At 42.6% G+C, this 20,914-nt stretch overlaps 1 protein-coding gene across 2 annotated transcripts in view; it reads right to left on the bottom strand.

Moving 5' to 3' along the window:
- Positions 1-200: 200 nt before the first annotated feature.
- Pde6h (phosphodiesterase 6H) overlaps positions 201-20,914 on the bottom strand; it is a 29,216-nt gene continuing 8,502 nt past the window's right edge. Inside the window, exons 1-4 of one of the 2 annotated variants that reach the window (XM_028872253.2) lie at positions 10,601-10,796; positions 5,325-5,500; positions 3,327-3,367; positions 202-415 (exon numbers count right to left, since the gene is read on the bottom strand). In XM_028872253.2, coding sequence (XP_028728086.1) covers positions 339-415; positions 3,327-3,367; positions 5,325-5,458 — 252 coding nt within the window. In that variant the 5' untranslated portion in view covers positions 5,459-5,500; positions 10,601-10,796 and the 3' untranslated portion in view covers positions 202-338. Of the gene's footprint in view, positions 416-3,326; positions 3,368-5,324; positions 5,501-10,600; positions 10,797-20,914 lie in introns of those variants that run through there. The other variant, XM_037204047.1, reaches the window with a different exon arrangement.

Here is a 20,914-nt window from a genome sequence, read left to right on the forward strand (position 1 = left end):
AGAGCCTTTCAAATATGTTAATGTCATCCCATAATTCTGCTGCTAATATAGTGAGTGTCTAGCCTACATGTAAGCACACTATGGAGAAATGCAGATGACTTCAAAGCAGCAGATAGGAAAAGTGTAAAGCTCGAAATGCCCCAACAAAGGTGCCCTTTTGGCATTGTTGAAGCTGAGCTACACTACAAGAAAGAACACCACAGTAACTCATGGAGAATGACCGTATATGTCGGAGAAATTCCTTCCAAACAATGGATTTCAAGACTCAAAAAGATCAACTGGGTAAAATCATGACATCTCCAGCAGACGCTCTTGAGAGCAGCCGAGCTCTGGACCCCTCATATAATCCCGAACTGAGCAAGCTCATGCAGTTCCAGATGGCTGAATGCTTCCCAGGGACAGATCACCGTAATATCTACAAGAGATAGAAGAAGAATACCTCAGCAAACCACTCACCCGGAAGAGGAGTCTCTCCTGTGAGAGGAAAAGATGCCAGTTATATACACATATGCCCCTCCATTCCTGGGAAGGCATGTGGAATGGCCCTATAGCCAATGAGGAAGTGAACACTCACATAACTCACACACACACACACACACACACACACACACACACACACGGGTGGTATTGGGTTCGTTTTGTACTCTCTTTGGGAAGATGGAAGCTCGCTGCATCTCCTAACCCCGAGCCACCAAGAGGAGCATAGAGTGGAATTCCCATCAGGCCAAGGATTAAATTGAGAAGTGGGACCCTTTAAGTTCCCACAGTCTGGGTGGACTCTCTTCTCACTGATGCAAGGTGAGCTTCTCAGGCTTGTTCTTTACATTTCCAGACATCTGCATCAGTCATGTACTGAGAAACAACCTCAGAGCATCATCTAGTCACGCCTCTGGTTCAGGGAAGATGGTATTCCCCCACCCCACCCCCGCCCGTTTCCAGAGAAGCCAGCATTAGTCAAAAAAACTGTGCTTACATAGAAGGGGCTCAAACCAGGGCAAAGACCCCAGGCCTTCCCCCCAATGGAAATCTTTTTGCCTCTTTCCAGCAGAGGAGTTCACCTATCCCCCTATGCTTCTCTAAATGTACCTGACCACCTTACAAAAATTAGTACCTAAGGGAGTAGCAAGTAAGCTTTACAAATGCCATAAGACCTATTTGAGATCCAGGGGTGACATTTGACTACCAAGTTAAATACACTGGTTACAGTGAGTGCTACCATGTATCTAGTGTACTAGACAAGTTCAACATTATATCCACACAAAAACCCTAATTGTGCATGTACACACACACACACACACACACACACACACACACACACACAAGTGCTCAAGCATGAACATGCAATAGTTTTACTCACTAATGCTAATATTTAAATTGAGATGTCCTTCAATAGAATTCGCTCATAAAATGAAATATTTTTTAGCAATAAAAATAAAAGAACTATTGGGCCTGGAGAGATAATTCAGTGTTCAAGAGCACTGGCTGCTCTTTTAGAAGACCTGACTTCAGTTCCCACCCATACAGTAGCTCACTATAACTCTATAACCATCTATTATTTCCAGGGGATCTGATGCCCTCTTTTGGCTTCCACTGACCCCAGGCACACACGTACATAAATGTAGGCAAATAAACATACACATAAAATGAAAATAAATAAAGAAATGAGCTATTGAAACATAAGAAGACAGAAGACACTTGAATAAATATTGCTAAATGGAAGAAATCAGGATAGGAAAGCTAAATACTATAATTTAATATATAATTCTAACTCTATAACATTTCAGAAAATGTGAAAGTAAGACCCAGTAAAAAGTCTTGTGGTGTTCAGAGGTGTGCAGTTAGGGAAGGAAGACATTACCCAGTAGAGGTGAGGGAATGTTTGGGACAATGAAGCCAATCTATATGACACAATACGACAGTTACACAACTGTACATGGTCATTAGACTCCTTAGAACCATGTGGTACCAATAAGCTTCAAGCTATATGTGCTACGGCCTTTTGTCAAGACAGCAGGAGTGACTGATAGAGGCTCCTCACACTTGACAAGTGTGCCAGACTCGTGCATTATGTCGGTTACCGGGCACTGTGTAAAAGCAGGAGTGGTGATGATACGAGTTCTCTGGACCTTCTGCTAAATCCTTCTGTGAACCTAAAACTTCACAAAAAAAGTCTGTTCATTTTCTAAAGCCACCTATAGCAATTACAATCATTATCTAATGAAAGAAAATAGTCCCACCAACTGAAAGGATTGCATCAGATGCACTCAGTGTGTGTGTGTGTGTGTGTGTGTGTGTGTGTGTGTGTGTGTGTGTGTATGTGTGTGTGCACCCCTGTCCTGTTGTTGCTGTGTGTCCTTGTCCCTGGTGCCATGTGTACCCACATCCCTGGTGCGGTGTGCACCCCTGTTCCTGATGCTGTGTGTACCCCTGTTCCTGATGATGTGTGCACCCCTGTTCCTGATGCTGTGTGCACCCCTGTTCTTGGTGCCATGTGCACCCCTGTTCTTGGTGCTGTGTGCACCCCTGTTCCTGATGATGTGTGCACCCCTGTTCTTGGTGCTGTGTGCACCCCTGTTCCTGGTGCCGTGCGCACCCCTGTTCCTGATGATGTGTGCACCCCTGTTCCTGATGCTGTGTGCACCCCTGTTCTTGGTGCTGTGTGCACCCCTGTTCTTGGTGCTGTGTGCACCCCTGTTCCTGATGATGTGTGCACCCCTGTTCTTGGTGCTGTGTGCACTCCTGTTTCTGGTGCCATGTGTACCCACATTCCTGATGTTATGTGTACCCACATTCTTGGTGCCATGTGCACCCACGTCCCTGATGCTATATGTACCCCTATTCCTGTTGCTGTGTGCACCCCTGTTCCTGGTGCTATGGGATGTGAAGAAGAGGAACTTGGTAAGGAGTAGGTTGCCAGGCAGAGTGGAAGGGTTCTCTAGACGCTGCCATTTTTTCCAATTCCTCAAGCTGTGGCTTCACACTAGCCCTCAGTCTGCCTCAGATTCCTCTTCTGAAAAATGAAGCTGGAATGGATCAACTCTAAGAATCTCCTGTTTCACAAGCCTACAGCTGAGTGTGGCATGCACTCAAAGGCTGTTTAATAAAACAACAGCTATCATTAGACCTCACACTTACTTTCATTTCCTTTAGCATTTCTGCATGTAGGTAGACACGTACTTAAAAAGTTAAATTAAACCCCCACCTTTCTGTCTTCAAAGGATCACATGTCATGGGTGTTGTAGCTTTAAACTGACCCTTAAAGCTTGAAGTTTCTGCAAAGAGGAAACTTCAAAGCCACATGCTCACTTAAATGTGTCATAGCTCACCTGTTCCTAGCCCCTCCATGCCTGGGATGTCATCTCCAAACCTATGCAAAAAAATAGATGGATAAAAGAGACATTAGCTGAGACCAGAGGTGAAGGACCCTGAATTACTCCCGGGAAGATTTCTTCACTCAAAAGAAAAGAAACTCTAAGTCTTTTATTTGAGAAACTTTTATCCACATTGAACAAGATCCAAGAAGATGTCACTCTGTCGGGGGTGCAGTGTATCGTTAGTGGGGAGTGGATGTACTTTACCTCTAGAGACATAGCCTAAAATTAGAGGGTGGCCTGGAACCTGAATTACTGATTCTTCTGCATCTCCAGAGTTCTGAGATTACAGGCATGAGCTCTCACACCGTTAGTGCGGTGCTGGGAGCTGAAGAGAGGGCTCCCTGCAGACCAGTCCGCACCCTACAACTGACCCCAAGTGTCATTTAATGTGGATAATTAATTCACATTAATGTGAATACAAGTTTCATTGTATGTGCATATGTGTGTCTGTCTGTCTGTGAATGTGTATGTGTCTGTCTGCCTGTATCTGTGTCTGTCTGTCTCTCTGTGTGCATCTGTCTGTAAGTGTATGTGTGTCTGTCTGTATCTGTCTGTCTGTTTCTGTGTGTGTGTCTATCTGTATGTGTCTGTCTATCTGTATCTGTGTCTGTCTGTCTCTCTGTGTGTGTCTGTCTGTATCTGTCTGTGTCTGTCTGTCTTTCTTTGTGTGTGTGTCTATCTGTATGCATATGCGTCTGTATATCTGTATGTGTGTCTGTCTGTCTCTCTATGTGTGTCTGTCTGTCTGTATCTGTCTGTCTGTCTGTCTGTATCTGTGTCTGTGTGTCTGTATCTGTGTCTGTGTCTGTGTGTCTGCCTGTGCATACACCATGGTGTGCATGTGAAGGTCAGGTGACAACGTCATGGTGTCTGCTCTCCTGCCACCTTCATGTGGGTGGGCTCTAGGGACTGAACTCTGAACACTGCATTGTCTAGTAAGTGCCTTTGCCCACAAAGCCATCCTGCCAGCCCTCAACCTTCATGTCTTAAATATGGAGATGATTAAGCAGTAAGACATTAACGTTAGCTAATTAATCTACTGCATTCTGGGAGTCACACTAGGCACAGAATATTAAAGAAGACCCAAATTTTCTCGGACTGATCTTAGTCTGAGTGAAAAGATATAAATAAATAAATGTAATATAAAATAGAACAAGTTATGGTGGCTGAATGCATCATAATATAAACACAAAGGTGATGATGAAATTTAAGTAGCAGTAAAAGAGAAATTAACATGTGTGGAATGTGTTGAAAATAAAATTTTTCCAAAAGCAAAAGAGAAATATGGAGAACTGAGGAAATAAGACATGAAGATAAACAAAAAAGCCAACAACAACACAAACCAAGTAAAGCCCAGTGTTCTTTGGAAACGACTGATGGTCCAGAACTCCGGGTTAAAGCACGGGGCGTGTCTGCATGAAGAAACAGAACGTGGGGCTGCAGAGAGGGCTCGGCAGTCAAAAGAGCCGGCTGCTCTGGCGGAGGACCTGAGTTCGGTTCCCATTACTCGTCATGGGCAGCTCCCAATAGCCTGTAATTCCAGTTCTGAGAACCCGACGCCCTCCTCTGGCCTCTCCTGGAACCTGCACACCTCAAACACATACACCCACACATAGACATACCACATGCACACATAATTAAAATAAAGTAAGTTGTTTAAAATGATTTTTTAAAAAGACTAGACAAGAAAAATCTGGAAGGTCAAGTTAAAGGTCATTGTGAAAAGCTCTAGTTTTGTTTTAAAACTGGCCATTCTCCTGGGGACTTGAAAGGGAAACAACTCCCCCTGACACGGACAGCTTCCGCAAAGATGGGCTGGAGAGGAAAACGGAGGGCGAGATGGAAGGTTCTGTGATTCTGCGTAATAGCGTGATCGGTATGTTCTCAGAACTAAAGCTGTCTGTGGAACCAGAAGATGACAGGCCCCTTTCGTTCTCGTCTTACACTTACCCTTTCACACCTTTCTTGGGAGGCTTGCTCTTGAACTGTCGGGTCTGTCTCTGCTTGAACTTGGGGGGACCTTTGCGTGGGGTAATAGGACCCTGGCTTGGCGCTGGAGGACCCAGAGAAGTGGTGTCACTCATCTTGGCGGTCCCTGGATGGCTGGTGTTGTGCTTGCTGGCTCACTGGAGAGGAGAAGGAAATGAGGAGGCTCCAAGTCAAAAGGACCCAGTTCTCACACCTGGGAGCACTTCGAGCTTGGCAGTTCGTGTTGGTGCACGCAAACCAGCAGAAATGATTTTTAGAAAATAAGCTATAAATCAATGAAGATATCCCATAGAATGCAATGGTCTGTCAACTAAGAGATTTTGAAAATGAAAGATATAGTTGTATGAGGGTTGGGGACGTAACTCAGTTGATAAAGTGTTTGCCTAGCACACACAAAGACCTAAGTTCAATTCCCAGAGCTGAAAAACCAGGACTGATGTTGCACACCTGTAATCCAAGTATTCCAGAGGTAGAGACAGGAGGATCTGAAGCTCCAGGTCATCATTAGCTATATAGCCAATTTGAGGTCACTCTCTCAGATACATGAGACCTTGTCTCAAAAAAAAAAAAAACTTGATATTGTATGTTTCCCCCCAAAATCTGATAGTATTTCATCATAATACCATATTTCCCCTCCAGGAATCCTGTGAAAAGAAGGGGAATTATCTGAGTGATATGAAGGATTTGAACAGTTATAGATATCTGAAGCTTTATCTTCTTCCAGCGACCGACTAGCCTGCCTCTAAAAAACACTTTCTACAATGTGTTCTTTGCATTGGTGTTCTTTGCTTAATCCTCACTTAACTCAGAGACTTTTCTCTTAGTTCTGAGGAGTGACAACACAGCCAGCCGGACAGAAGGACTTCGGACCTATGGACAACAATGAATTTATTCAGTGGAGCCTGAAACAAACGTGCAAAAGTGGAGGAACAGACCATGAGGATTGGCTAATGCTTTCGTTCTCTAACTCCGTGTCCGGACAGAGAGTTCATCAGCCACACATCTCTCGGATATCTTCTACATTATCTCTTGTGCAAACCATGAGGCTATCCAACACTGTATACCCAGAGGAATTTGGCTGCAGACATATGCTTAGCCCTATAAACATAAGCCATAGGAGAAAATATCAACAAAGGTAAACACAAAAAATTAAACTTCAAGGCTAGAGAGATGACTCAGAGGTTAAGAGTACTGGCTACCCTTGCTGAGGATCAGGGTTCAGCTCCCAACACCCATGTGGCTGCTCACAACCATCTGTAACTCCAGTTCCAGAGATTCTAATCTCTTTTTCTGTCCTCCAAAGGCAGCAGGCAAGCCTGTGGTACGCAGACATACATGCAAGCAAAGCACCCATGCACATAAAATAAAATGTAAAATAATTTTTATATTTTATAAGTTTCAACATTTTTTTCCTTTTCTTTCTTAATATTCAAGAAAGTTTACCTTGGGAAGGAAGGTTCCGGAAAGCTCCAAAGAACTCATGAATAGCCTTTACCTCTTCCTCTGAGGCAACTCTTTCCATGATCTAGTGCATGGGAGCTCCTTTGCAGAAGGTGCCTTAATTAACCTTTCCCAGATTATCCTGATGCTCTTAGTGTGATCTTGTCCTTGTCCACCTTTAACTAGGGTTATTTACTCCACCTCACTGGGATGCCCTCTAATGTTACATGTGGGACTTCCACCTCAGAATCTTTTCTTTGGACTTTGAAGACTCTTTGTCCTTATTTCTTCTCCCCATCATGGTAACCATTCTTGCCTTGCAGTTCTCCAACTGTTTGTAGGAACACAGTGGTCAATCTGTGGACAGCACCAGGGATGAACTTGACTGCTCTCTTGTACTATTGTTACTTTCACCTTTATCTTTACTGGAATGTCCCTTGTGTGTCCACTCTTTCAACTTGGAGTCATTTCTGTAGTCTCGACACCTACAATAGTTGTTGGCACATAAGTGACTTTGCTGTAGGTGCTTTGTTTGTTGAGTTGGTGAATAAATTAGTGAAGGGATTTGGAGAAAGTCCTTGCCATGAGTGATGAGATCTGACCTCATGACTTTTCTATCATGGAGAAAACAGTAGCTGACCCCACTTCACGATGCCCTCAGTGGCTTTAGGGAGAACAGTGCCAGCTCCTCTGTTTACAGAAACTCATTCTTGTGCAGCGGGCCTCTGTCACCAGGCAAGGTTTGTGCCTCTCCAAAGTGTGGTTGGAAATCCAGGAGGCGTGGCAGGCAGTGAGCCAAGGACAGCATCGCTCGCAGCATGTGTGACCAGTAACTGGCATATCACAGCTGGGCCAAAGCCACAGGGAAAAGCCAGAGAATTGATCTCAGACCAGACTCTTGGACTTCCCAAAACAGTAATAAACCATGAGTCCCCTGCCTCCAATCTGAAAATCGAATAGAATTGAGATTGCCAGCTAAGTAACAATATTTTAGTGAAAATATATTTAAAAAATTTTATCTATCAGAGATTCCAAATGAGCTGATAATTTTTTATTTTATCTAGAAACTATTGTATTGGAGACAGAGTTCAAAATATAAAGGATTAAGGTAACTTCCACAGGTCAAATCACCCTCTGGAAGTAACAGCATAAAGAGAGGACCAACTACATGTGTGGCTTAAGATTTCACAAAACTATGTGTCCTTGGTAAGTTTCACACTCCTTTCTGGACTCCTCTCCATAAAATGAATCAAAGAAAATTAAAGAAGTTAATAAAAGTATTGTATCTGACACAAAGTGTTCAAAATGAGGAATTCTATACGAGACCCTTACAAAGCCAAGAAAGTCCTATGAACAGGCTGTGGTTTGTAGTTGTTGTGTTCACTCTTTACTCTTCGGCTCTTTGATCTTGGTGGGCCCACCCAGCTCCCAAATAAATACATGGAGCTTTTTATTTTATTATGAATGCCTGGCCTTAGCTTGGCTTGTTTTTGGCCAGCTTTTCTCACCTAAATTATCCTGTCTACCTTTTGCCTCTGGGCTTTCACCTCTCTCTGTTTCTGTATATCTTTTCTTTCCTTCTTACTCCATTGCTGGCCCCTGGTGTTCCCCTCTCCTTCTCCTTTTCTTGCTCCTCGATCTCTCTTCCCAGATTTCTCCTCCTATTTATTCTCTCTGCCTGCCAGCCCAACTAGCCTTTCTCCTGCCTAGCTTATTGGCCATTCAGCTCTTTATTATACCAATCATATGTTTTAGACAGGCACAGTAACATAGCTTCACAGAATTAAAAAAATGCAACACATCTTTGCATCATTAAACAAATGTTCCACAGCATAAAGAATGTAACGCATCTTAAAATAATATTCCACACAATGGTTGCCACATGTGTTCACCTCTGGAGTCCCCGCTTCCTCAGCCAAGTGCGAAGGAGTCCTTGCTCTGCTCTTGTGTGGACTGTCATTGGCCCCTATTGGTGGCTCCTTCAATTGCCCCAACTATTAACTGATTTCTGGTCTCAAAATTCTGCTTCAGGATACCTTTTTGAATCCCTTTGACTCCTCATAGCATATCTCAGAACTTTAAAAACTGTACTTAAGATGTTTCTATCTTCTCATCATACTTCCTCCGTGGCATAACTTCTCTTGTATATTTATGTAGTGTTGAGGGTGCGCCTCCAGGCTTCGACAGTACTCACGTGTGCTTTAAGTTTAATGTGCTGTATGAAGAGGCACCAGGCTGGAAAGAGGACTCAATGCTTAAGAGCATGTACTACTCCTCCAAAGGACCAGAGTTTAGTCTCCAGCACCCACATTATGTGGTTCACAGCCACCTGGACCACCAGCTCCAGGGATATCCAATGCCTCTTGTCTCAAGCATCCATGACCTTCAGCCTCCATGAGCACATGCACCAACATGCACAAATATTCACATGTACATACACACATGTAGAATTAGAAATAATGAAAAATAAAAATGAGGTCTCCTTACAGACTTACAGAGTAGTCATCAGGCTGAATGCTGGTGTTTGCTCTGTGAATGACTGCTGGTCTGTGAGCTTCATGCGAATGCTGCTGCAATTTAGAAGAGCTGAGAAATCTGACTGGTCCTCAGAGTTTCTGTCACACACTTAGCCTCTAGGTCTCTACAAAGCCTTTGGGGAGACCAGGACAAATATGACCCTTTCTTTCCTTGGAAGAGAACCCTGTTGACTATAGACATCACCAAAGGCTAAGGTCACCTTGGCTGCACTTCCTAGGAAATGTGTGCTTCCCTTCTGTCCTGAAACTGAATGTGCCTCACTGAATATCAGACTTGGCTTTAGTTCACACTGTGTCTCTCCAAATGTCAAGGGACCCAATATTTTGTGAGAGAACCCATGTTCCTGTGTTTAGTGCAATGCTTATCCTTCCTGTTTCTGAGGTTACAAAATGCTCTTCCGTAGAAAGAGGTGGATGTGGCAAAGTGATGTGCTGAGGCACGGCATGTTAGGTGGCTGAGGATATGTCACATTAAACCCAGCGCAGCAATGCTTAACTGTGAGAATGACAGAGGACAATCATGTGTCAAATCTCACCAGGACAAAGCGGGTGTGGAAGGATTGGCACAGGCTTCCTGATGCGGCTTCACCGCCCAAGACCTCCAGATCCTCCTCAGAAAAGACATCTATGAAGATGGGCTGACTCGTGCTCAATGAACTGAGAAAGGGGCAGACATGGGCTCTAACTAAATGTTGCCGGGTTGCTCTGAGACAGCGAGAATCAAGTAAGTTGAAGATCCAAGAGAGAACCAAGGCAAGGCCACTAAAAGACAATCCAGAATGTACCTTGCTTTAGAATAGAGCAAACAAACATTTTAACCTCAAAGGGACAAGACAACGCCACCCACACTGCCCTGCGGTCACCCCATGCTGCTTTCTCCTTATCCTCACACTGTCCTGTCACCCTCAAGTTCATCCTGGGAGTAAAGAACTGTTTGTGCTGTGGTTGTGTAATGCCCCAGATCCATCCTTTCCCAGAAAACTGTTTGCCAGGAAGCCACAAACAGGGAGGGTCCCTCTAGGTTCCTTGTGAACAAATTCAGTAATCAAGGTTTGCACTGAACGGTAATAACCACGATTCACGCACTAGTTTGTCACATGACATTATAAAGAGGTTTGGGTGTGTTCTGTCCCATGTTCAACCCCAACCTCAGGTCAGGCCCACAAGCCCAGAGTGTTCTCTTCTTGTATGTCTTTGTTTTACAGCCAGATCAACCCTCCAAGACCCTTTAGTTAGAGTTATTATTGTGCTCAAACTTACCACGAGTTAATAACTCAGGGAGCTGAACGCTGTTCCTGTAACTCCTCGAGTTGCCTTTCCCACAGCAGACAAAAGGATCTTTGCATCCTGATTTATCCCACCTGCCAATTATCTCCTTCTGCTTAAGCCCAACGTCAGAAGCTTAGACCGCCAAACAGATGCAAAGAAAGGAGGAGCTGAGGTGAGATGGAGACAGACTGAGCAGTTTCCTGATAAAGAAGCTCTTAGCAAATGACCAAGGCATTCTCCAGCAGTGAAGAAACATGAAGTTCACAGAGCACAAAATGTTGATAACCTGGGACAGAAGCTCAGTTTTTGATTCAATATTATTTGTGTTTCTCCATTACCACTTTTGGTTTTTACTGAACCTATTTCTCCTTTTGCTTTCTCTCTCTCTCTCTCTCTCTCTCTCTCTCTCTCTCTCTCTCTCTCTCTCTCTCTCTCTCACACACACACACACACACACACACACACACACACACACACACACACACAAGAGCCATCTGCCATGTCCTCTACCACTGTAAGGATGCTGTTTATGGAGGCAGTGAGGGAAGAGTGCAGAATAGCGCTGGCTAAGGGACACTGTGTATACTTCCTCATAGAGAAGAAACTCGAAGATCAGTCACTGTGAGCTCAGTGACATTTGATAGAGCATGAGTCCAGGAGATTGCTAGGACCTTAGAACAGGTGACCTTTGAAAACCAGTCATGATATTGTCCCTTTTCACTATTTGGAGGCTTTCCTTCAATTACTACAATCCTTAGCTCAGTCCTCAAAGGACATCTAGCTCTTAGTATTAATTTGTATGTGGCTTTACATGAGTTTTAAAGAGGTCTTAGCTCATGGGCCTTTCAATCTTTTGCTACTTTTACTATAGAGAAATTCAGTGACACATTCGAAATTGCTTATAAAGTTGGTAGTAGTGGGGAGCAAGGTGGACACTTGTAACCCCTTGAATCTTTAATGGTCTCTCAACTACATCATAGTAACGCAGACAAGGAATGAGATGCATATTTTCTGTTCACTCCCATGCTTTGCCTTAGAACTGGAGTACACCTTCCTCAAATTTCTACTTGTTAGAGAATCACTTTCCTCAAGATTACAGAGCTGGAATGCCAATTTATCCTCCCAAGGCAAGGAAAGATTCTTAACCTGAGCCCCAAGCAGATTGCAAGAGTAGCTAAGCAGCTTAAGGGTTCCTTACATGCTTTCCCGAGCTCTTTACCAAAATGAGAGCCATTTTGAAAGCAACAAATTAGAACCAACAAAGTGTTTAGTCCTGGGCTGGGGCCCTCTACTCTCTCCTGGGCAATTCCATGATCATTCACGTCTGCATTTCTATATACCAGGCACAGGGAGGTTTGGATGCTTACTTGTTGGAGCCTCAAATATTAGTCTCCACTTCCTCAAAGAAGGACTTAATACACAAAGGCAGTGTGAATAGCTGTAAGGTGAGTGTTCCAGAACATTGTCAGTCAAACAGCAGCACCCTGGGGAGATGATTAAGCAGGTAAAAGTGCTTGATGTCTGTGTATGAGGACCTGAGTTCAAATATCCAAAGCTGTGTAAATAGTGGGGCATAGTTAAGTGTGTGCCTATAACCACAGTACTGAGCGGGTGGAGCAGACAGGAGGAACACTGGGGTTTCGTGACCACTAGCCAAGCCCAGGCTCGGTGAGAGACTCTGACTCATGGGGATGAAGCAGAGTGACAGAGCAGAGAACTCGACATCCTCCTCTGGTCTCCATGTGCATAGGTGTGTATGCTCACACACAAACACACATGTGCTTTCTCTCTCTCTTTCTCTCTCTCTCTCTCTCTCTCTCTCTCTGTGTGTGTGTGTGTGTGTGTGTGTGTGTGTGTGTGTGTGTGTGTGTGTGTGTCCCAGGTAGGCTTTCATTGCCTGCTGTGCACTTACTGAATCAACCTGCATTATATCAGGTCTCCACTGATATGTTTGCACAGTAGCATTTGAGAAGTGTTATTCCAGGCCTGTGCATCACTTGTTTGCTCTGTGTGCAGACTCTCCGTCCACCTTCTTATGTGTAAATGGGGTGATTGACAGTGCCAGGACTGAACTTCCAGCATTCTTCAGAAAGTCCACACTCATGAAAGAGAATAGAAAGCTAATTTTTTTCTAACTTTAATTTTCATGAACTTTTCACTTTTTGGTGGTGGGTGAGCACATAAACATGTATTTAATAGTGAAAGTATAAAATCCAATGTGAAGTTTCAGAGCTTCAGAATGGCTATTCTAACTGCATAGAATTTCCTTGAAGTGCATAGACATTGGGTCTGGTTAATTTTGGCAGGTTTTTTTTTTTTAATTGACAAATACCAAATAAGGTTTTTATCAAAAATAAAAAAGTTAATAAAACATTTGAGAGATGGCAGACTGGAGACAAGCCTTGGAGTCCCAGGAATAATGTAGCTGTCAAGTTCCTGTATTTTCTTTTTGCTTCGTGGATCCTGACCCATGTTTGGGAAAGTGCAACAAATACCAAACCTCCAAAAGAAGTGAACATGTCTCTCCAAAAGCCTGTCTCTCTAGACAAATGGCCAGGAAAGGTGCGGTCCAGCAAAACAGAAAATATTTAGATAAAAAACACTACTGTAGTCAACATCACAGAAGAAAACTTAATGAAGATGGAGAGGAGCCATCCCGGCTCAGGTCCTCTCCATCAAGCCAACTGTAATGGGATGGCCCCCTTCTTTTTCTTCACCTAAATGGTGTCAGAGAAGTTCAAGCGAAGAATCTGAATTTTTTTAAACCTTCATTAAACAATAATAAGGCACCTAAAGAAATATGTTTAAATTTTGATGCATATTTTGGAATAAAATGAAAGACCAACATACATGTATTTAACATATGGGCTCAGCCACACAACAGAGAACATAACAAAGGACCAATGAGCTTAAAAATAGGGCTGTAGAAATGATGCCATGTGAACAAAAGTGGAAAATTTAGCAAGACAGTTTAACAAAAACTCAGAGACCTGTGAGACTGAACAACCCAGCACCATCAGCATCTATGGAGGACGGTGGCAAGGAATCGGCTGGAAGGGAGCCAGAAGTACTGGGTGATAATTTCACAGATTTGGTGAAATACATACACACTTGGAATTAAGAACCTTGCAAACTCCATTGGATTAAACTCAAAGAAATCTGTGCCAAAATAGATCATAACCCAGCTTCAGAAGGCTGTGTTTCAAAACTCAAAAGTAGTGGAAGCAAAATACCTTATCTTTGTGGGGTAAGTGACTAGAATGTCAGTGGGTATCTCACTGGAAACCAGAAGGTTGTAGACCTTCCAAGTTCTTAAAGAGAAAACTGACGACCTTAAATTCTGTATGGAGTAAGTGTATCCTTCTGAATTAAGAGGAAATAAAGACACTGGCAGGCAGAGGAAGATGAAGCATGTGTCCAACCAGAAAGTGGACGCTAAAAGAATGACTGAAGTGATTAATCAAAATAAAAAGAAAGTTTGGAACACCTGGAAAGAAAAGAACAACAACAACAACAAAATCATATACAATGGGAATTGTAGAAGACAAAGGACCCTGCCCCCTTCAGCAGGGCTGGGTGGAGGAAAAATAATTGCTGAGGCCACTGAAATTGTCTAAGGAGTTGCTTGCTCTCAAATCTACAAGAAATGCACCCATCATTTTCTGTTCAAGTGGACAATGATATGTGATTCACATTGCTTTAAAAATCTGTAGCTTCTGGTTTCATTGATAACACTCTAGCAGGTCAGAACCACAGCACCAGAGAGTAAACCAGAGGTTAAACAAGCTGGTCATTACTGCAAAGGGAAAACAAGAGGGATAGTTTGAGGGACAGGCAACATGGTACCTGGATACACAACTGATGGGAACAGGCAACATGGTACCTGGATACACAACTGATGGGGACAGGCAACATGGTACCTGGATACACAGCTGATGGGGACAGGCAACATGGTACCTGGATATACAACTGATGGGGACAGGCAACATGGTACCTGGATGCACAACTGATGTACATGCCAACACTCAGGTAGACCGCCAAGAAAAAACTATTCTTGTTCCTTTAAAATTAAGTACAGTAAGTCGCCAGGTGGCAGTGGTGCACGCCTTTAATCCCAGCACTCAGGAGGCAGAGGCAGGTGGATCTCTGTGAGTTTGAGGCCAGCCTGGGCTACAGAGCAAGATCCAGGAAAGGCGCAAAGCTACACAGAGAAACCCTGTCTTGAAAAAAAACCAAATAAATAAATACAATAAGTGAGTTTTAGGCCATGTCCTATACATTTATAATCTTTAGCATCTGATCCTTTCTGGCAGATGGGGAAGGGCTGTTGATCCTACATAAGGAAGTCATCACAGGTCAGGTATCAAGTAATTAACAGTTTAGCTGTGCTTTAAGCTGCTTAACTTCAGCGCTAATCCCAAAGCTTTCTTTGATGTTTCTTAAAATATACGAGAGTGGGAAAACACGTGCTTTCTCCATGTTTGGAGTGCCCTAGACAGGGTTTCCCACTTTTACTAATGCATATAGAGCCTGAGGGGAACATACAACCTGGGTCCCTCTTTTCCTTAATGTCCCACATTTTGAGTAACCGTAATAGAATTTTGAACCTTGAAAGGGGGTAATTTGTTACTTTAAAATGTAATATTCTCTTTTAGAAAAGAGAATTTAGAAGAACATTCCAACTCCTTCCATGAGGGAGGTCTGATTTCCCAAAGCATCAAATCCAAAAGAGATGGCAAAAACCTGATATGTACAAGCCAGTATCTTTAATGCATTTATACACAAAAATGCATAGTACATCAAACATAGCAGAATATGCAAATAATAATACACCATCAACAAATGTATTGATTGAAACTAATCAATATAATCCATCATATAAAGAATAATACACTGTAAACAAATGGGTTGTTGAAACTAATCAATATAATCCATCATATAAAGAATAATACACCATAAATAAATGGGTTGATTGAAATCAATCATAATCCATCATAATAAGTAAATGAAGACTAAATTAACTAAATGACTAAAGAAGAAAAATTGTATTATCTGTCAATTGATGAGAACACTGGGGGGGCAGTTAGCAAAAACAAACTGTGTGTGTGAAGAAGCCATATGATCCTTACGAGTTGTTTATCAGGAGGCCCCAAGGCTCCTAAAACAGGCGTGACTCTTGCTATTCCTCTTGGTCACTCACCAGAACTGTATGGCAAGCCCCTACGGCCGAAGACACCGTGTGCCTCGGTTGTAAGCTATAGAGAAATCAAACTGAACTGAGCTGGAAGCTTCCTCCTGACTGGTTATTTTTCACAGTATCTGGAGGTGCTATGGAGGCTGCCAGGGGAGAAAAAGCATATGTGGTCTTACCCAGATGTGAATCCTACAGCTTATAATACCAAACCAAGAGGCAAGGTTTGCCCACTGGTGTGATAGTGGGCACAACTATTATGGGGACAGCCAATTGCTTTCTAATTGGGTTCTAGGCCCACTCAAAAGGAAGGCCTGGCTGTACACAGTGAAAATAAGGAATAGTTGAATATTCAGCCCTAAACAGGAAATTTATACCACCCCTCTAAAAGATAAGGACTATGACAGAAGAAAGCATGAAAAGGATTTAAGATCCTGATCATAGGGAAATGAGCCATGGCATGCTGTCTTCTGGGAGACAACAGCTGAGGTTGCCTGCACTAGCCCTGCACAAGACTTTCCCTGTCCACAGCCAGCCATGGATGATGGAGGGGCTCATGAGGCCCTACCCTTCTCCACTAAATTATTGGATACTGATGAATTCTGGGAGGTGGTGGTGAAGGGAGTCATTATCTTCAGATATGTACCCACTGGTGAGCATCAGGCTCCATAGGATAGTTCCAGATCTCTAGTCACTCAGGTTTCCCTAATTAAACTCAGTGGGTCACAAAATGAAACAAAAATATTAATGTCAGAAAGACATTTTATAGAGGATGAAGAGCTTTCAGGGGTGGGTAGAAGTAAGGGTGCTCTGAATACATTATATACATGTATGAAAGAGCCCAAAACCAAATTAATAGAGTAAAAAGTATTTGGCAAGATCCCAAAGTCTACTATAAAAAAAACAAAACAAAGTCAGCAAGCAAACCAACAAGAAAAACTCTCAGCAAAATCAGAATAGAAGCATTCTGAAATGATCCTGCAGATCAGTGAAACACTAGAGAGTCCAGATATAAGCTCTCACACAAATGTGCAGAATTAGTTTTTGAGCAAAGTGCAGAAGCAAGGCAGAGGAGGAGGGCAGCCTATCTAACCGGTTGTGCTGGACCCTCAACACCATGTCTACAGATGTGCATAGGACAAAGCACTATTAAAAATGATCTTAACCGAAGCTTCACACATCTCCTTCACTCCAAATTTCACACCCACACCTCACACCCTGTACAAGAATCGGCTCCAAATGTATCACAGACATAAATGTACAACTATGAAACTTTTCAAAATTATTTCTTTGATTTTTGAGATTATAGTTGCATCACCCCACTTCCCTTTCCTCCCTCCAAACCCCCCATATACTTCTCCTTTCTCTTCTTTAAATCCATGCCCTCTTTTTTTATTATTGTTGTTACACAACACACACACACACACACACACACACACACACACACACACTTTTATAAATAAATATAGCAGAAGATCATCAGACATTAAACTTAGTGAAGCCGTCTTGGGTCTGTGAGTTAACATACCCTCTGTAGCCACAGAAAGTGATCTGTTTGACCTCATTAAATTTAGAAATGCCTGCTCTGTTAAAAACAAACACATGAACAAACAAACAAAAACCTTGATGATTTAAAGACAAATGGCACTGGGAGATAATATACACCAGTTGCGTGCTTAACAGGGGACTTGTATCTAAAATATATGAAGAACTCTTAGTCCGATGTGATGGCACACAGCTTTAGCTCCAGCCCTTGGGAGGTAGAAGCAGGATAACACAAAGTTTAAGGTCTTTGACTATATAGCATGTGTGAGATCAGCTTGAGTGAAGGGAGACCTTGTCCCAAACAACAACAACAACCTCTTGAAAATTCAGTATTAAATGACTAAACACAGCCTGTCTTAGTAGTACACACCCTTAATCACAGTACATAGGAGGCTGAGACAGGATGGAAGTTTAAGGCCAATATGGCTACATTGCATAACCTTGTCTTTTTTTTTAAGACAACTACAATAAAAAAACTTAAATGTTTAATCACAGTGGCTATCATAGAAATGAAAATTAAATCTACACTGAGATTTTATCTCACCAAGAAAACAATCCCAAATTGTGGTGGTATTGTGTTCCCCAAAATATTGTGTACTCTAATAAATTTATCTGGGGTCAGAGAACAGACAGCCACTAGATACAAAGGCTAGAAAATGGTGGCACTCACACCTTTAATCCTAGCATTCCAGAGATAGAAATCCCTCTGGATCTCTGTGAGTTCAAGGACACATTGGAAATAGCCAAGCATGGTGACACACGCCTTTAATCCCAGAAAGCCAGCCTTTAGTCCCAGGGAGTGGTGGTAGAAAGCAGAAAGATATATAAGGCGTGAGGACCAGAAACTAGAAGATTTTGGCCGGTTAAGCATTCAGGCTTTTGAGCAGTAATTCAGCTGAGACCCATTCCGGATGAGGACTCAGAGGCCTCCAGTCTGAGGAGACAAGACCAGCTGAGGACCCGGCGAGGTGAGATAGCTGTGGCTTGTTCTGTCTCTCTGATCTACCAGCATGGACCCCAATAACTTGCCTCAAGTTTGATTTTATTAATAAGAACTTTTAAGATTCCTGCTACACCAAATATTGGTGAGAACACACAGAAAGAGGAGAAAGCCTTATGTACTGCTGGTAAGAATGTAAAATAAAACAGCTTTCTTGAAGTCAACATGGAGGCTTCTCAATACACTAAAACATGTGACCAGGCCATTCCACTCCCAGGTATTAGCTGAAGGACTTCAAGTCAACAGAACACAGAGATATTTGCATATCAGTGCTTGCTGTAGTTCAGTTCACAACAGCTGCCATGGAAACAACCTAGGTGTCCATCCTAGGTTGGACACACACACACAACACACACACACACACACACACACACACACACAATAGTTTCAGCCATAAAGAAGATTAAGCTTTGACATTTGCAGTAAAAATGGATACAAATGGAAATCACTACATTCTTCAAATTAAGCCTGTCTCAAAAAGACAAGCATTGCACGTTGTCTCTCACTGTAGATCTGTGATTGTATAAACATACATAAAACCAGGTGCAGATGACCTGGAAGGAGAGGTAAGACTCAAAAAAAGAAGACTAGCCAGAAGGGGAAGGAAGGGGAAGGACAGCGGTGGGTGGGATATACTCAAGGCACACTATGTATTTCATGAAAATGTCCTTAAGAAACCCAGTATCGTGTACAATGAATACATGCCAGCTGAAACATCATTCAAAAGGTAAACAATTCAATTAGAAAATGAACAAAAAAACATAGACACTTCATAGAAGAGGTTCCATACATGGCAAATACATATGATGTTTGCTGTAGCCCACACTAAAGTGTGCATTAAAGCACAGAAAGAGATGGCCAATGGGAATCCCTAAAAGATGGAGCCATTCCGTGATGGCACGACGTGGGGAAGCTGGACTGCCTACGCACTGCAAGTAGGATGGAAAACGTTCCAGCCGCGGTGCTTGGTGCTGGAAAACATCGCAGGTGTCTTTCTAAGTGTTAAACTGAAGCTAAACTTTAAAGTTTCTAAAGTTAAACTCCGGTTTACTATTCAACCTAACCATTGCATTCCCAGGAATTTATCTAGGGAAGGGAAAATTTAGACTTGTGCACAAACGTTCTAGCAGCTTTATTCATAGTTGTCCCAAACTGAAATCTATCCAGTGTTCTGACAAGTAAACGAACTGTGGTATGTTTGTACCATGCAACATTGCCCAGCCCTGGAAGAAGCAGAGTACACACACACACACACACACACACACACACACACACACACACACACATACACACCACACACACATACACACCACACCACACACATACACACCACACCACACACACACACACACACACACCACACACACCACACACACACACACACACACACACACACACACACACACACACACACACACTCTAACTTGGATGAACCTTAAGTGAATTATGCCAAATAGAAAAAGCCAACTTCAAAAGTGTATACAATTCCATTTTTATGTAGTAGTCTTGAAAAAAATTATAAATGTAGACCAGGTTAATGGTTACCAGGGATTTTGGATGGTATAGGATGAAGTAGGTATGACCATCTATAAATGAAAGAGATAAAGATAACAAAAGGATAATGTTTGGTTGATGATGGTAGTTTATATCTTAATCATGGATAGACACACACATACACATGCACATAAATACACCTATGTACATACACATACATACATACACACAGAGAGAAAAATCTGAGTAAATGATCCATGTTGTACCAGTGCCAATGTCCTGCATTGAATCTGGACATAACTAATAAAGACGTTGACAGTGAGAGACAGACAGCCAAAGAAGAGGATGTGTCTCTCTACAATGTGCTATAAACCTATCATTATTTCAAAAATACAAAGTTTTTTAAAAATCCCACTCTAAAGTATTCAGCAAAGAGACAAAGAAATATAACACAGAAGCAATCAAATCCATGTTTGTTCAAACTGTGTGTGTGTGTGTGTGTGTGTGTGTGTGTGTGTGTGTGTGTAGCTTGAATGTAGGTGGCCTGGGTCAGCTGGCATAATTGCTCTGGACTCACTTCTCTCTCCACCCCCTGAAGCCATCCTGCCCTCTCCAGCTCCTCTTCCTCTTCCCCTAGCCAGGTACCTACAACTTCCCCTTTCACAGATTCTGTTCCCCAGAGTATGATCCTCTTACACTCCTCCTCCATGTTTGTTGATAGCCTACGATAAGTAAGGCTCTAGCCCCTGAGAGAGCAGTGGATAGACAAAATCTTTGTCCCAGGAGAACTCTCATTCTTGGGGAGAAATGGAAACTAACTAAGGAGAATACGTATAAAAATTTTAGATGTTTCATTTTATAAATAAAAACAAATATGAATGGTTGGGGAGCACAATTTTTATTGCATTTATTTATTTTGGGGAAAGCATGCATGCTATGGCATGCGTGTGTGGACAACCTGTATGAGTCAATTCTCTCTTCCACCCTGTGGATTCTGAGGGTAGAGCTGATTGTCAGCCTTGGCAGCAAGTGCCTTTACCTGATAGGGCATCCCTCCAGCCTCTCACTATTTTAG

The sequence above is a fragment of the Peromyscus leucopus genome, chromosome 3 (assembly GCF_004664715.2).
Source record: "Peromyscus leucopus breed LL Stock chromosome 3, UCI_PerLeu_2.1, whole genome shotgun sequence".
NCBI classification, from domain to species: domain Eukaryota; kingdom Metazoa; phylum Chordata; class Mammalia; order Rodentia; family Cricetidae; genus Peromyscus; species Peromyscus leucopus.